We start from the raw sequence: 17,935 nt of genomic DNA on the forward strand, positions 1-17,935 counted from the left end.
CAGTAGACAAGTACTGGCAAGACTTTTCACCCCTGTAGTTGTTAACCCTATTTCTCTAATTAATTACCTTTGTTTAGGTGAGAATCATGTTTGAAGTTCAGGATCTAAAGTATGCTACTCTGGCAACAGTGTCAAGGTGTGGTATGGTTTGGTTCAGCGAAGATGTTCTGAGTACAGATATGATCTTCAACAACTTTCTGGCCCGCTTGCGAAGTATACCTCTGGATGAAGGTGAAGACGAAGCACAAAGAAGGAGAAAGGGTAAAGAAGATGAGGGAGAAGAATCATCTTCCCCAATGTTACAGGTAAACTTTTTTGGCTGTTTTTTAAAGAAGCTGGCTCCATTGAGTCTAAAGAACTGGTAACACGCAAAAAGGAAAACTTAATATTTGTGCAATTACCATGCACTGGTCTTTTGCTTCAGAAACAATGCTGTAAATCATATAATATGCATCTGTATAGCAATGAGGGATGTCATTTAAGTTAAAGTTCTTCCACATGAAGATAAACAGGGCTCTCTACAGGACTATAGTTTCCAAGAAGATGATCTTATTTGTAAGACTTGGTTAAACAGATACAAACGTAATGCAATTTTAAAAAAGCTACTCTGTAATATTACTGTTACTATTACTTTTTTTAAAAAAATCGCCATTCTAATACTGACTGGTAGGTCTTCAGTCCTGTTTTCATGTGTTTTGATTTTGTGTTTGCATGTGTTAAACTTTGTATTTGTACAGATCCAACGTGATGCAGCAACTGTTTTACAACCATATTTCACATCCAATGGGCTAGTGATCAAAGCTCTTGAACATGCATTTAAATTGGAGCACATCATGGATCTTACCCGCCTTCGTTGCCTGGGTTCTTTGTTCTCCATGTTGCACCAAGCTTGTCGTAATATTGCTCAGTACAATGCCAACCACCCAGATTTCCCAATGCCAATTGATCAGCTGGAAAGATACATTCAGGTAATTTTTTATTTTTTTTTACAGTGTAAACAGTGGTTGTTTAATGGTGACAAAAATAGAGGCTTTATCCTTAAGTTTGTAAGCTTTTGTGAGTAGGGCCCTTTGATCCTATTTTTTACTCTGTATTTAATTATAACTTGATCCTATTTTTTACATTGTATTTAATTATAACATGCTGGCGCTATATAAATATAATATATAGATGATTATGATTCCAAATGAAATGCTTTTTCTTGCAGCGCTACCTTATTTATGCCGTTCTGTGGTCTTTCTCTGGAGATGGACGCCTAAAAATGAGAGCAGAACTTGGTGAATACATAAGGAGAATTACAACCATACCTCTCCCATCTACACCCAATATACCTATAATTGATTATGAGGTATAAGAATTTTACTTCAGAAATAAATATAAATTTGTGCAGCAAGGCTTGTTAAAATATCATGTTAAACTTTACTGAAAGTGCACCTTCCAACAAAGACCGTAATGTGATAAAGAATATTTACAATTGGTCTTTCTTATTTTAAGGTATCAATTACTGGTGAGTGGCAACCCTGGCAATCTAAAGTTCCCCAGATTGAAGTTGAAACCCATAAAGTGGCTGCCCCTGATGTGGTTGTACCCACTCTGGATACTGTTCGACATGAAGCTCTGCTCTACACATGGCTTGCAGAACATAAGCCACTTGTCCTTTGTGGGCCTCCTGGATCTGGTAAAACTATGACACTCTTCAGTGCCTTGCGTGCACTCCCTGATATGGAGGTAAAGCACTATGGTATAAATGCTTATTGTTCCCATACCCTGGGCTCATCTGCCTATACAAAAAGTGCTATATTTTCAACAGTGGCTCCAGCCATTAAACAGATTTGCATTTGTAATATATTTAGTACATTGTATTTGATATCTTAGCTAGGATATATACATATTAATGGCAAAACCATTCTGTTCTCTCAACTTTTTGACTTAATGTATACTTTTAGTACTTGCACATATTAAATATCCGTTAAATTAAATATCCGTTTCTTTACAGGTTGTTGGATTGAACTTTTCTAGTGCTACTACCCCAGAACTACTTCTGAAAACATTTGACCACTACTGTGAATACAGACGAACACCAAATGGTGTTGTGCTGGCACCAGTGCAACTTGGAAAGTGGTTGGTGCTGTTCTGCGATGAGATAAATTTGCCAGATATGGACAAATATGGAACCCAGAGAGTCATTTCCTTCATCCGACAGGTATTCATTAAAAACCTGTTCCATGTGTTTATATTTTATGGTAGACATGCGTTTTTTGTTTTTCTTGACTTAGCGAAGTTTCTGTCTAGATGACTAATAGTATTTTGCTTCACTTAGATGGTAGAACATGGAGGTTTCTATCGGACCATTGATCAAACATGGGTGAAGTTAGAAAGAATTCAATTTGTAGGAGCCTGCAACCCACCTACAGACCCTGGAAGAAAGCCCTTGACTCATAGGTAATGACGTTTAACATCTTTCTATTCTACCTTGCATTTTCCAGGATAGAATATATTGTTTTTGTTGGCAACAGCTGTAAGTTAGCACAAAACAGTGACGGCTTTAGAGGGAAAACCTCTTTGGCTAGGATCTTCCTGTACCTAGTTTTCTATAAATATGGGGAAATCTGGATATCTTCTTGAAGTTCTAGAGTTGTCAAAGGATTGTTTCTCTTGCATCTTAGGGGGACACAGGAACAGCGGGTTAAAGGCCACTAGAAGGCAGGACACTACAGTGATGTCAGAATTGTAGTCCCTCCGTCTCGCTCTTAATCCCCTTTGCTTAGCCAGTACCGCTCTGTTAAGTGTCCTTGTCACAGGAGGTTAGGACTGGCCTCTAGAGAGGTCCTGTGCACTGACAACAGGGGTGAGTCAACAACAGGTCTGCACTCAGAGAGTCAGCTCCCAGCTCTGGAGTTTCCCCTCTGCGAAACAGACATCTGAGGCTTCTCTGGACCGAAGGCCCCTCTGGGCTCAAGTTAATGGCCGAGTTTGGGGTGTCCCTAGCTGGAATTTAAGAGACAAGTGCCAGGCACCAGCTCTCTTTATCTGAGGTAAGCAGGCTAAATTCACAGGTATTTCCCCTGCCTTCAGCAAACTCGCACTCCATAGAGGTTAGACTGCGTGCGTGACTGTGACATCACGGGTTTGCGTTGATCTGTGGGGCCATGACGAAACAGACTGGACTACAGGGTCTTCGGTAACTGCCAAGCAGGCACTGCTGAATTGCGGCTCTTTTCTCATTTTTCACCCTCCATGGATAAGGTAACTTGCATGGGCTTTTATAGCGCTATTACACAGCATGGCTGAAGGCAGGGGGGATTTATTTACCAGGGGAAGCAGGCAAACTCCACCAGTGGTGACATATTTTGCCTGCAACAAATGTCTTAACAAGTTTAAGGAGGGTCAAACTAGCCCACTTCGAAGGGGAGTTTTTTTTCTTCAGCACATTTAGCAGATTCTGCTTAGGGGCCTCTTTAAGAAACATCACTTCTGCAAAAGAACAGTTACAGGCTATAATTCAGTATGAGTGGCAATCACCATAGAAGAAAGTTCAGGTCACCAGGCAGTACCCATTTCCCAAGGAATTTATCAACAAATAGAGCATGCCCCCTGTGGTAGATGCTCTGGTGTCTAGACTCTCTAAAGCCACTACTCTTCCTGCTCCAGATGCATCAGCATTTTAAAGGAGAATTAAAACCTAACTAAAGAAGTAACTAGAAATGTTGTACATTTATGTTTTGGGCTTCTGTACCAACCCAAGGCAACCACAGCCCTTTAGCGGGGAAGATCTGTGCCTCCAAAGATGCCTCAGTAGCTCCCCATCTTTTTTTCTGCTGATTCACTGCACATGTTCTGTGGTACTGTCACTTACTAAGTTTAAGGACTGACTCGCAATATACTGTATATACAGAATAGAAATGCCACAATATAAGGCTGATTAGTAGTTAATACAGATAGTTACTACATGGCAGTTTAGAAACCAACTTATTAGCATCAGAATTTAATAATCATTCCTGTAGCATCAGTTTATATTACAGACAAACCTCATTTTATGCTTGTAAATTTGCAACAACCCCAAAGCTTAGCTTCTCAACAGCTGCTCAGAGCCCACTGAGTGTGTAAGTGTTGCAGACATTTTCCAAAATGGTGACCCCCTGTGACAAGTTGAAGTCCTAGATCATGCTGCTATTAAGAAGCTGAAACTTTAAGTTGGTGCAACAAAATCATTATATAAAATTACAGTATATTCATTTACTGGGTTTAGTTCTTTAAGGATCCAACTGTTAAGAAACTTGAGGGGTTTCTCAAGGCTTTGTGTACAGCCTCTCGTTCAGCCCTCCTCCAATCCTAGAATCCACTTGGGTCACCTGAGTACACCCTACTCTAACTTATACAAGATGACTCGACTGTGGTCCGCTGACCTCAGCTGTAAGAAGTCATTAATATACATCCCCTTTAAGGGATCCAAACTCTTTGGGGAAGTATTGGAGAAAATCATATGTCAAGCTATGGGGGGATAAAGCACACTTCTCCCACAAAACAAGCACAAACCAAATGTTCGTTCTAAGAGAATCAAAGCTTTCATAACTACAAGAGTAGTTTCCCCTCTCATTCATCTATTACCTTTAAACCAGCAAAGGCAAGTCTCCCTGGCAGTCCCGAAATTATTGCAACCAGTCAAGAGAGATGCCTTTATAACAACTGATCATTTTGACTCTAGGTTCATTGTTTCGGGTTCCAGCATCTTTTCATCAGGTCTTGAACCTTTTCATCGTCCCCAAGTGTGACTGATTGGTCTGACCAGTGTTTGACTTAAAGCGACTGAACAAGTGGTTCCCTTACCAGTGATTCAAAATGTAATCCCTTCGCTCAGTCATTCAGGCTGTGAAACCCAGGGAATTTTTGGCATCTTTGGACATCAGAGAAGCCTATCTCCATGTTCCAATCACCCCTCGGCACCACTAATTCCTGAGGTTTGCCTTTCCGAACCAGCACTTTCCATTTGTCGCCCTACCCTTCGGCTTGTCATCAGCACCGGGCCAAAGATCATGTCTGTCATGTCTGCCTTTCTCAGTGTCCATGGTGTGTCTATCACTCCATACATACATGACCTTCAAGAAACTGTCGCACACCATGCGACACCACCACCTTCAGTTGACCATTCAGACCCTTCAGGAATTCGGTTGGACGATAAACTTCCAGAAGTCCTCTCTATCTCCCAGTCCGCAAAGGACATTCCTGGGTCTCCACTTTGACATAGCGCAAGCTGCAATCCTCCATTAGGTGCCTCAGAATGGCACCCAAACCAACTGTACAGTCCAGCATGAGAGTTCTGGGCATGATGGTTTCTTCCATTGAGGCAGTCCCGTTCGCTCAGTTTCATCTCCGTCAACTTCAGGCAGCTAAACTTAGGAGCTGGTGCAGATTCTAAAATATCTCTACTGGCAGGTACCAAGCGGTTGCCAGCCTGGTGGCTACTCTCCACCAGCCACCTGTCTTGGGGTCAGATTTCCACCAAACTAGCAGATAGTCATAATGTATGCCAGCCTACAGGGCTGGGGGCTGGCCTTTCAGAGGAAATCGTTCCAAGGCAGGTGATATCAAGGGGAGTCCCTACTCCCAATCAACTTGCTGAAAATCAGGGCGATCTGCCTAGCCCTTCATTCGGGACTCATTGGCAATGAAGATAGACACAGTTTTCAGCTTGCTTACATCTTCCGTCCTCTTCTCATTCTCTTCTCATTCTCCTTTGTGTCCTTAAAAAGATACGCAGAGAAGCAGCCACGGTCATAGTAGTCGCACCATGTTGGCCTAGGAGATCCTGGTACTCTGATCTCCTGGCTGTCTGCCTGGAGCCCCCAGTACCACTGCCCCTGAGAGACCATCTTCTCTGCCAGGGCCCTCTTTGGCAACGGAACCCCAATTCACCTTAATGGGTTGGCTCTTGAGGCCGCTATCTGAGGGAAAAAGGTTTCTCAGAGGAGGTCATCCAGACCATGAAATCCATCTACTTCCGAGATCTAACACCGACTTGGAACTGTTACTGGTCTGATGTTCTCAGCAGGACCTAGATTTCAGGGAATCTAGCATTCCCATAACATAGTAAGTTAGGTTGAAAAAAGATACACGTCCATCAATTTCAACCTTTTAACTATATTTTAACCTGCCTAACTGCTAGTTGATCCAGAGGAAGGCAAAAAAACCTCAGAGGGAGAAAAAATTCCTTCCTGACAACAAAATGGCTCTGACTAGTCCCTTGATCAACTTGTACTATGAGCTGTCTTCCATGACCCTGTATTCCCTCTCTTGCTAAAAAGCCATCCAATCCCTTCTTAAAGCTATCTAATGTATCAGCCTGTACGACTGATTCAGGGAGAGAATTCCAAATATTCACAGCTCTCACTGTAAAAAAAACCCTTCCGAAAATTTTGATGGAATCTCCTTTCTTCTAATCCGAATGGGTGACCTTGTGTCAGCTGGAAAGACCTACTGGTAAATAAAGCATAAGAGTAGGACTACATGGACTTTTTCGGCGCAATCCAACGCGCTGCGACAAAACGCCTGCGACAAAAATATGGTAAGTGAATGCATTATTGTTGCACGGTTTTGCATCGTTGATCTGACGCGACACGACTGTCGGATGCAGACGCAGCGTGTTCAGATCACACCGAAAACGTCCATGTAGTCCTACCATTAGAGAGATTATTATATGATCCCCTTATATATTTATACATCGTTATCATATCATCCTCTCTTCTCCAGCGTGAAAACCCCCAGTCTTTCCTCATAGCTAAGCTTTTCCATATTTTTTACCAGCTTAGTTGCCCTTCTCTATACCCTCTCTAATTCAATAATGTCCTGTTTGAGCACTGGAGACCAAAACTTCCTTCAATCGGGCCTGAAATCCCAAGTGTCAGCACTCTCTGTCCTCTTTCAGGAATGCCTGGCTCTCCTTGAGGATGTTTGTACCTTCCTGCATGGTGTTTCTCGCTCCTTTTCAGCATCCAAGGGATAGAACTTTTACCTTGTTTTTTACCTTGTTCTAAATGCCCTATTGGAACCTCCAAGTGAACTGCTCGACTCTGTTGAAATATGAGTTCTCACATGGAAAACGTTTTTTCTGGTGGCCATATCCTCCATCAGACGTATCTCTGAGCCTGATCCTCCTCTCACCTTCCAGGAGGACTGAGCGGTACTACTCATGGTACCCGGAGTTTTGCCCGAGGTGGTCTCTTTTAGTGATGTGCGAGTCGAGAAATTCTTCGAAAAAACCCGCCCCTCCCAATCCACATTTGGCTCGCTATTGCCCCCTATTTATAGACCCATGCCCGCCTCGCAGTGACTTCACAAATGGGGCGGGTTTGAGTCTATAAATTTAGGTCCTGAAGACTTGGTGCGTCCAAAGATTTGGCACATCACTAGTCCCTTCATTTCACATCAATACGGAGATCATCCTTCCTTAATTTTACAATAATCCAAGCAGTAATAAGGAGGCCAAGCCCCACCGCCTCAACGAGGTTAGAGCATTAAAGAGCTATGTCTTTCATACCAGTTTCTTCAGGAAAACAGACACCTTGTTCGTGCGTGATCCCCACAGGACCCCCAAAAGGGCCTTCCTGCCATCAAGACCACGCTTGCTCGCTGGATCAACGAGGCAGTTAGGGCCCATTCTACCAGGGCACTGGGAGCCTCCTGGGATCAGAGACATATGGCGATCAGGTTTGCAAGGCTTCCTTAAACCCTTTTAGACTATTTTACCATTTTACTACTTACCTTTCTGCTGAGACGGCCCTCGGCCGAAAGATCTTCCAGACGGCAGTTTCCTCATAAGTTTCTCCCTCCTTTGGTCCTGGGGCATCTTTGTTATGTCCCCACTGTTCCTGTGTCCCCCTACGATGTAAGAGAAAGGAAAATGTATGTACTCACTGTTTTTCATCCATGGCTGAAGTTTCTGGGTTAAGTTGTTGTTCCTCTGTTAAAGTTCTTTGGGACTAAGTGGTACTGGCTAAGCAAAGGAGCGTTAAGGTTGAGAGGGAGGGGCTACAATTCTGACATCACTGCAGTGTCCTGCCTCCTAGTGGGTTGGGCCCTTTACCCCACTGTTCCTGTGTCCCCCTTTACGACTAGAGAGAAACATGTGCAAATATATATACATTTATATAAAATAAGACTGCTATACAAATAATTTCTGTTTTCAATAAGGTTCTTGCGCCATGTGCCGGTGGTGTATGTTGATTATCCAGGACCTGCATCATTGACTCAGATTTATGGAACATTTAACCGGGCAATGCTGAGACTTATTCCTTCTTTGCGAACCTATGCAGAGCCTCTAACAGCTGCAATGGTGGAGTTTTACACCATGTCACAGGTATTTCTGAAACCAAATGTGTTAAAATGTTTCTATTTCTTTAGTTATTTCCTAATTCCTATTGTTTTCCACTGCAGGAGAGATTTACACAAGACATTCAACCTCACTATATATATTCACCTCGTGAAATGACCCGTTGGGTGAGAGGAATTTTTGAGGCATTAAGACCACTTGAAACACTGTCAGTTGAAGGACTGATTAGAATTTGGGCACATGAAGCTCTTCGTCTCTTCCAGGACAGGTTGTTGATTTGTTCTTCATTTTTTTCCTTCGTTTTTGTTTAGTTTATATGATTGCTGTTTTTACATAATCTTAATTGTCACAGACTTGTTGAAGATGAAGAGAGACGTTGGACTGATGAAAATATTGATACAGTAGCCTTGAAACATTTCCCTAATGTTGAGAAGGACAAAGCTTTGAGCAGACCAATTCTCTACAGCAACTGGCTATCAAAGGTATTTCGCAATTTTCTATTAATTTCATTCAGTCCTGGTTCCAAGAAGTGGACTGAAAATAAGTGTTCACCCCAGATCTCACTAACTTGACTTTAAAGCTAGGCTTTCAGAAGTATCTGAATCAGCTGAGGCTCTGTAACCTGTAGGGGGGTTCAGCCTGCATGTTTAGAAGCGCTGCGTTAAACTAAATAATTTCCTGTGAGGAATTTTTTGTAAATTTAATTTTACTCCACTAGCTAGCTACCTGATACAGTTGCCTAGATCATTTGGGTGCCGTGTAAACTTCTACTAAAAATAAACCTAACAAGAGCTAGTTGTAGGTTTTAAAAACAAATACAAGTCATGCTTCCTTCCTATATGAAGGGATAAATGTTTCCTCAGTTCGGAATGAGCTGCATTCTTGATTTTGTTTTTTAAACTCCAGGCACTAAAAAGCTGACGGCTACTTCATTGGCATTTGCTCACTCTTGTCCACAGATGCATTCGAAGAGACACACTTTCTATTTATCTGTTCTGATAGCATATTGACTGTATGCTCTCGCATATTGTTAGTACATGGATGATATTGGTTGCCGTCAGAATTGCAGCATACATGCATAGATAATTGTAACGCAAATCTGGGCTGTCCAGACCGCAAGTAGTTAATGTCCAGCTAGTGATAGGAGCATGGGTTATTGCGAAGCACACTTCAGGATCAGGGCCTTCGCTAAGTGGAAGATTCCCATAAAGGTGTAGTAGAATTACAACTCTCAGGCTACTGTATAGAAAAATAGGAATGATTGGACGCCAGTAGGTTCTTATGGTGAACAAAAGAATTGTATTGAATTTCAATTCCAAAGAAGAATAATACGAATAACAGATATGCATTAGAAATTATCTACACATATACATGACTTTATCCAATACTCCACCTCAGAAGGCATCTTATCATTTTGCTCAGTGATTGCTTAGCATCTATGTCATGGTATGTTACAATACAAGAAAGAAGCATGGAATCCGACTGAAAGAATTTTTTTTTTTTTTTGGATAAGTGGGGAAGGGTAGGTTAAGACGGGGTTGAGACGAAAGGAAGGGGGGGAAGGAAGAAAAACAGTGAAAATAGACATGTCTTGACTACGTCTGGGGACTCAACATCTCTCGCTCATCCCGCGGTACCTCTCGCTTGCAGAGTCTCCAGATGTTGTACCCACGGATACCACTCCTGCTCTCCCTCATAGGTTCTATCCTGGAGTCTGTCTCATATGGATTCCATTGCTCTGATCCAATTCACCTTTGTGATTAGTGATTGTAAGCCTGGAATCGTAGGTCGTTTCCAGTTTGCTGCCACTAGAGACCTTGCCGCCATAAGAATGTGAGTGGCTAATTTACGAGCTTGTTTCGATTGTATGGCTCTGGCCTTTATTCCTAAAAGAAAAGTGTGTGGAGTTGCTTGGATAGTGCAGTGCAGAACTTCAGAGAGCAGTGTTGCTACCATCTTCCAAAATTCCTTAGTCACTGTATAGGTCCACCAAGTGTGCAGGAAGGAACCCCTGTCTCCACATCCTCTAAAGCACATTGAGTGATCTGGGTTGCTGCTTATTCTTCTAATACGTGTGGGAGTGTAGTACCAGCGAAATATGATTTTGTATGCTCTCTCACTAGAGACTGCACAAATTGATGTTCTTCTAGCTGCTTCCCAAATTTCAGCCCAGGTCTTGTCGGAAATTGTGAGAGCTAAATCCTCTTCCCATTTTAGCATGTAAGGCTGGTGCATGTCTGTATTGTCTATCGCAAGGCTCGTATACAAGAGTGAGATGAGATGTGTTAGGTATGGCACATTTTCTCAAAGAATCCCTGAATCCTTTGTGAAAGATTCGGCCGAATACCGAATCCGAATCCTAATTTGCATATGCAAAGGGAAAACATTTTTTACTTGTTTTGTTACAAAAAGTCACGCGATTTCCCTCCCTGTCCCTAATTTGCATATGCAAATTAGGATTCGGTACGGCCAGGCAGAAGGATTCGGGCGAATCATGCTGAAAAAGGCTGAATCCCGAACGGAATCCTGGATGCGGTGCATCCCTAGTTTTTTGTTCTGAAGTGCCAAGATCACTTTATGTTTTAGACCTCCAAAGCCCAATATATAATATAACTTGATTATTTTGAGAATCTGGCAGCTTTCAACTACTATAAATTTGTTTTTGTTTTTTCCCCTCAAACATTCTATGTTTACATATTGGCATGGGATAAAATCTTATTTGCTGTGTTTACCATACAGGATTATATACCAGTCGATCAGGAGGAGCTGAGAGATTATGTGAAAGCACGCTTGAAAGTTTTCTATGAAGAAGAGCTGGATGTGCCACTTGTATTGTTCAATGAAGTACTAGATCATGTCCTCAGAATTGACAGGTACATTTTATATTGGACCTATTTGGTAAATTTAACGTGACCATTGTTCTAATGATTTGAAATAGCTTTGCTTCTGTTGCCAGCTGTTGTAGATACCTGTACACATTTACTATAACCTGTCACAGCTTTTGGAAATGCTATAGCAATCCTGTAGTATTAACCAGAAGTACCGTGGTCCAATAAATACTTTTAATGTCTTTTTTAGGTTTTGTTTCCTATGTCTTGTTTTAGAACCACGGTTTATAACCTCTTGAGTGCACTTCATATTTATGCATGTCGTTTTTTCTGGTTAGTAAAAAGGATTACATTATAGGGAATTTTATGTTTCATGGTAGTAAATGTATTTATTTATTTGTACATAGAATTTTCCGACAACCCCAAGGTCATTTACTGCTTATTGGGGTGAGCGGAGCTGGCAAGACTACGCTTTCACGTTTTGTTGCTTGGATGAACGGGTTGAGTGTTTACCAGATTAAGGTACAATACATTTCAGATTTGTTTTTTGTTTTTTTCACTTTCCATGAATCGGCATTCATCTAAATTCATTAATTGATGTTTTAGGTTCACCGAAAATATACTGGAGAAGATTTTGACGAAGACCTCAGAACTGTGCTGAGGCGGTCTGGTTGTAAAAATGAGAAGATAGCTTTTATAATGGATGAATCCAATGTGTTGGATTCGGGCTTCTTGGAACGCATGAACACATTGTTGGCCAATGGAGAGGTAAAGTTAGGTTACAATATTGTAATGTTACAAAAATGTTTAAGACTGGGAAATTCTGTTTTGTGGATAGAATTAAGACATTTTTATATGTACTTTCCCCAATGAAATAGGTTCCTGGGTTATTTGAGGGTGATGAATATGCTACCTTAATGACACAATGTAAAGAAGGTGCACAAAAGGAAGGCTCGATGCTGGATTCGCATGAAGAACTGTACAAATGGTTTACCAGCCAAGTCATCCGCAACCTCCATGTAGTCTTTACCATGAATCCATCCTCCGAAGGACTGAAAGATAGAGCTGCTACGTCTCCAGCCCTCTTCAACAGGTTGGTTTTATTTGATGCCTTATATTCCATATGGTTTCTTCGCCCCCCCCATTTCCAAGTCCACTTGGGCTGGGTGGTCATTTTCTGACACAGGTTATATTGTCATACCAGTACTAAGAGGATATAAAACTGATATCTCTCCGCTGAAAAGAAATCATATTTGTGACTAGAATTCTTTAAATTTCTGGGTGACTTTTGTACTGTACATCCAATTTATAAATAATAGTCACCAGAATTCATTTACTATATTTTTAAAATTATTGAACACTTAAAATGCTCTATTTGTTTTTCAGGTTTGTGACTAGAATTCTTTAAATTTCTGGGTGACTTTTGTAATGTACATCCAATTTATAAATAATAGTCACCAGAATTCATTTACTATATTTTTAAAATTATTGAACACTTAAAATGCTCTATTTGTTTTTCAGGTGTGTGTTGAATTGGTTTGGCGATTGGTCAACTGAAGCCCTATACCAAGTAGGAAAGGAATTTACAAGTAAGATGGATCTCGAAAAGCCCAATTATATTGTGCCAGACTACATGCCAGTGGTATATGACAAGCTGTCACAACCCCCTTCTCACAGGGAAGCTATTGTCAATGGCTGCGTATTTGTGCATCAAACCCTTCATCAGGTATTCGTCTTTATCTTAAATCTTTGTAGAATTAAGTAACCTGTATATATGAATAAATGAGCGTTTAGACTTAAAATGACAAGATAACAATTCAATGTTCTGAATGTCCTTTAATAATTTTCTTGTTGAAGGGATGTTTTCAAGTGCACAGAACTGATCCAATAATTTCATGAAATTTCCCAAATTCCATAGGCAAATGCTCGACTTGCAAAGAGAGGAGGCAGAACTATGGCAATCACACCACGCCATTATCTTGATTTTATCAACCACTATGCAGATTTGTTTAATGAAAAACGCAGTGAACTGGAAGAGCAGCAGATGCATTTAAATGTTGGACTGCGGAAGATCAAAGAAACTGTTGATCAGGTATGTAATAACTGGAAAAAAAGCACCATGCACTGAAATTCAGATTTGTACTCCATTTTGCTTATTTATTCTATCCATTTAAGGTTGAAGAGTTGCGCCGTGATTTGAGAATAAAAAGCCAGGAGCTTGAAGTAAAAAATGCTGCAGCCAATGACAAACTAAAGAAAATGGTGAAAGAGCAACAAGAAGCTGAGAAGAAAAAGGTTAGAATTTCTTCTTAAATATAGGTTATTTGAGCAATTAATGACTTCTGTAGTTCTATTTTTTTATGTATATGTAAGTAACATAATCCACTCCTAATGTACTGTATTATTTTACAGGTGATGAGCCAAGAAATCCAGGAACAGTTGCACAAACAACAGGCAATTATTGCAGACAAACAAATGAGTGTAAAGGAGGATTTAGATCAAGTAGAACCTGCTGTTATTGAGGCTCAAAATGGTATGTTTCCCATAGGCCTTGAGTGTCCGACTATATGTGCATGTATATATGTAGGTCATTCACCTTCTGTAATGAAGAACATTTGTTCTGTAATATAATTCAGCAATATGAAGGCATGTGCTTTGTAACATTTTATATATGCATTTTCAAAACTTTACCTCTTTATTCATAGTTTTGACATGGTAAATCTGATGTTTTGAATGGGCTATTTAATGAATTACAAATTTTCATGTTGTCTGTGGTTTTGAACATGGCAAATTGATTCTCTAATCAAGATTTTCCTACTTTTTTTTCTTTTATCTGTCTCTTTCCACTCTGTATTTGATCTTGCTTGATCGCATTGAATAGCTGTTAAATCAATAAAGAAGCAGCACCTGGTAGAGATCCGTTCTATGGCTAATCCACCAGCAGCAGTGAAGCTAGCCCTAGAGTCCATTTGCCTGCTGCTTGGTGAGAGTACCACGGACTGGAAGCAGATACGTTCCATCATAATGAGGGAAAACTTCATTCCAACTATTGTAAACTTTTCCGCTGAAGAGATCAGGTGATCATTTTAAATGTGAAACTGCTGCTGAAGATGGAAAGCAATTGTTCAAAACTGTTTTTAAAATTTGCTAGTTGCCACATAATTCGTCGATTGGTTAATTATTTTCCACACAAATCTTTAGACACTTGAACTAAAATTTCTTTCTCGGTCCTCAGCGGCAGTTCCATTCTTTGTCTTATAACTTGCCTGTTAATGCTGTTTTCACCCTCCTAATAGCGGTGAGCTCTATAAAACGACATCACCTTGTTGAAGTAAAAGCAATGGCCAATCCTCCTGCTGCTGTAAAACTGGCCCTAGAATCTATCTGTCTCCTTATGGGTGAGGAGATGACTGACTGGAAAAAAATCAGGACAGTTTTTCTCAGGGATAATTTCATCAGCAACATTATCAACTTTAATACTGAAGATATAAGGTATTCCTTACAGTCAAATGTGTCGGTGGCATCCTGATTGTTCCTTTCTGCTGTCAGGGAGTAAACATGATTTTCTTTAGCTCCTCTTTGAATCTCAAAGATGAAGATTATTCTGTCCTTGAACCATAGAATTATCAGTTCCAACCTTTATTTCTCCTGTGCTTCTAGCCTAATTTTACGTGTAAGCGTTCATCTACAAAGAGTGTATTTTAAAAAAAAGTTACTTTTAAAATTGATATATATAGGGAAAATAAGTATTGAACACGCCAACCGTTCTCTCAGTAGCTATCCGTGCTATTGACATGATATTTACACCAGTTGTCGGTGACAACTCAAGTAATCCATACGCACAAAGAATGTAAAACAAAAAAGTTATGTGGAATAACACAGGGAACATGTATTTAACACGCTTACTGAAATTTATTTAATACCTAGTAGAAAAGCCTTTGTTGGTAATGACCGCTTCAATATGCTTCCTGTATTGGTAAACTAGTCACATTCATTTCTCAGGTGTGATTTTGGCCCATTCTTCCACAAAAACTTCAGATCTTGAAGGTTCCAGGGGCCTTTTCTATGAACTCTGATCTGCAGTTCTTTCCATAGATTTTCATTTGGTAATTTACTGGGCCATTCTAGCAGTTTTTTTTCTTCTCTGAAATCAATTGAGAGTTTTCTTGGTTGTTTGTTTGGGATCATTATGTAGCTGAAATCAGGGCCAGACTGGGAGAAAAAAAGCAGCCCTGGCAAAAGTATCGAAGCAGCCCATATATTCATGTGCATGCAAAGCATGATAGATATTTCCAACCCCAAGGGTAACTAGAACTAGTGTTTATTAATAGATATTTAAGAGTCCATTCCCATATAATCCCCAGCAATATTATACACCCTATGTGCTGGAACTGGCCCTTGCAACAAATATCTCACCCTAGTTTCTATCACAACTATTCTATCAGATGGATTAGTGGCCCTATACTTAGGGTTGGGGCAGATTTGGGGAGATTTAGTTGCCTGGCTAGGCTGTCTCATGCAATTAATGCTACATATCACAGTTTTTATTATACAGACTGAAGTGACACAGATCCTCCTGTTGCCTATATATATATATATATATATATATATATATATATGTATATATGTATATATGTATATATGTATGTGTATATGTATATGTATATATGTATGTGTATATGTATATATGTATGTGTATATGTATATATGTATGTGTATATGTATGTGCAATAATTATTCTGTGTATATGTATATATGTATGTGTATATGTATATATGTATGTGTATATGTATGTGCAATAATTATTCGCTGTGTCATTCCATTATATTACACATAACTTATTTTATGGACTTGTTTTGATTTCTTTGTATGTGTGGATTACTTGGGTTGTTACCAACATCTGGTGTAAATTTAATTTCAATAGCCCCATTAGAAATATATTTACAGAGAAAACCATTGATGTGTTAAATATATACAGTAAATATACACGTCACTTTAAAAACAATAGCAAGTCCTGAAGATTTATCTCACTCATACTATAACTTTATAATACACAAACTAAATAAGAACATAAAAATAAATGATTTGTTGCAAATTCGACTTGGCAGTAATTAATAGCAGAGAAACTCACTCTCACCAGTGACACAGTCAGGACTACGGTTTGTTGGATAAATATAGGTTATATATAAAACTGTTACCCAGAAACATTATATAGAAACCTCTGAAATACATTATGGTTATTGAACTATAATGTAGAAGATCCCTTTTCTCTGTCGTCTCAGGGGGACACAGGGAACAGCTGGATAAAGCTCCACCCACCGGAGGCAGGACACTTGAATAATTGATTAAAGGGGGGCGTGACCTAGGGTCTGGCTTAACCCAGTGCTATGCCAACCTATTCAGTTTTTAAGTGTCCTGCTAGGAGGTAGGACGTTCCTCTCGACTAAAATTTCAATTAAGACAAGGGGCCCCCCAAGACCAGGGCTACCTGTATCAATAGGGGACCTCCTTCGTGGGAATCATACCGAGGTCTCTTCCTAGCCTGTGGGCTATAACGACCACCCATTCTTACCCGCTCCTATTAAGGATACAGGGCGTGTTTGGCCGGTATGCTGTAATGTGAGTAACCAGAGTAGGTCCGGACTGGCAATCTGTGGGTTCTGGCAAATGCCAGAGGGGGCTGCTGTAAGTTGCCATAGACAGTCACTATGTAGTTGGCTGGTCGGGGGCTGTTTGGGCCTCTTTGAACTTGAAATGCCAGGGCCTATTTTGACTCCCAGTCCAGACCTGATTACCAGAGATTCTCTTACTACACTCACTTGCCTGCGCTCCCCCCACTCTAGCTCTGCTGTTCTTTACTGCCTTACTTTTGGTGCTTCCTGCTATCGCATCTCACCTGAGGGACTAGCAACAGGCGCCATCTTCCTCTCCCTGCTGTTTCTATTACAAGGTTCCTTGCAGAGGGACAACTCCATATCCTTCAGGGTGCTGTTTGCCCACGCAGGCTTGCTATTCTCCTGGCAGCGGGCAGCGGCAAGAGTATCTCAGGGCTCCCTTCTCTATGCGCATGCATTCGTTCCACGGCGCCATTTTGGATCCACTCGCCTGATCAACAATCTCAAAAGGCAAGTTTATTCAAGAGACAACACAAATCCTCTACGGTTTTTCCAGTTCACGATCAACTCCTCACCATAGTAGATGACGAATGGAATTCGCCTGAACGAAAATTCCAGGCTTCCCGAAAATTTTCTAAATCCTATTCCTTTCCCAAAGAATGGGTGGACAAGTGGTCATTGACACCTATGGTCGTTGCGCCAGTATCCAGGCTTTCAAAGACCACAGCCCTACCAGTCACAGATGCGGCGGCATTCAAGGACTCGACAGACGGCTAGAGGGTTTTTTGAGATCAGTATACTCATCTGCGGGATCTACCCTACGCCCAGTCCTGGCTTCTACCTGGGTCTCCAGGGCCATACAGACATGGGCCGAGTCTCTAGTCAAGGACATTCAAGAGGGAGTTTTCGAGAACTGAACTTCTCCCCACGGGACAGGCGATAACTGAAGCCTCTACATATATGTGCGATGCTACCCTGGACGCTGCCGAAATTACAGCTCGCACATCAGCTCTATCAGTAACAGCCCGTAGAACTCTTTGGCTAAAAAGTTGGACAGCGGATATTAGTTCTAAGAAGTCCCTTACTTCTCTACCATTCAAGGGATAGAGACTTCGAGAGGATTTAGAAAAGATCATATCTAAAGCCACCGGAGGAAAGAGCACATT

The 17,935-nt window shown here is 40.8% G+C and overlaps 1 protein-coding gene across 1 annotated transcript in view; it reads left to right on the forward strand.

Moving 5' to 3' along the window:
- dync1h1.L (dynein cytoplasmic 1 heavy chain 1 L homeolog) overlaps positions 1-17,935 on the forward strand; it is an 85,486-nt gene that overhangs the window by 38,055 nt on the left and 29,496 nt on the right. Inside the window, exons 35-52 of the mRNA XM_018230562.2 lie at positions 78-305; positions 738-968; positions 1,208-1,348; positions 1,495-1,728; positions 1,997-2,203; positions 2,321-2,442; positions 8,188-8,353; positions 8,431-8,594; positions 8,679-8,808; positions 11,066-11,199; positions 11,562-11,676; positions 11,761-11,922; positions 12,033-12,247; positions 12,676-12,880; positions 13,073-13,246; positions 13,330-13,449; positions 13,567-13,687; positions 14,036-14,231. Coding sequence (XP_018086051.1) covers positions 78-305; positions 738-968; positions 1,208-1,348; positions 1,495-1,728; positions 1,997-2,203; positions 2,321-2,442; positions 8,188-8,353; positions 8,431-8,594; positions 8,679-8,808; positions 11,066-11,199; positions 11,562-11,676; positions 11,761-11,922; positions 12,033-12,247; positions 12,676-12,880; positions 13,073-13,246; positions 13,330-13,449; positions 13,567-13,687; positions 14,036-14,231 — 3,065 coding nt within the window. The remainder of the gene's footprint in view (positions 1-77; positions 306-737; positions 969-1,207; positions 1,349-1,494; positions 1,729-1,996; positions 2,204-2,320; positions 2,443-8,187; positions 8,354-8,430; positions 8,595-8,678; positions 8,809-11,065; positions 11,200-11,561; positions 11,677-11,760; positions 11,923-12,032; positions 12,248-12,675; positions 12,881-13,072; positions 13,247-13,329; positions 13,450-13,566; positions 13,688-14,035; positions 14,232-17,935) is intronic.

Source organism: Xenopus laevis, chromosome 8L (assembly GCF_017654675.1).
Source record: "Xenopus laevis strain J_2021 chromosome 8L, Xenopus_laevis_v10.1, whole genome shotgun sequence".
In the NCBI taxonomy this organism is placed as follows: Eukaryota; Metazoa; Chordata; class Amphibia; order Anura; family Pipidae; genus Xenopus; species Xenopus laevis.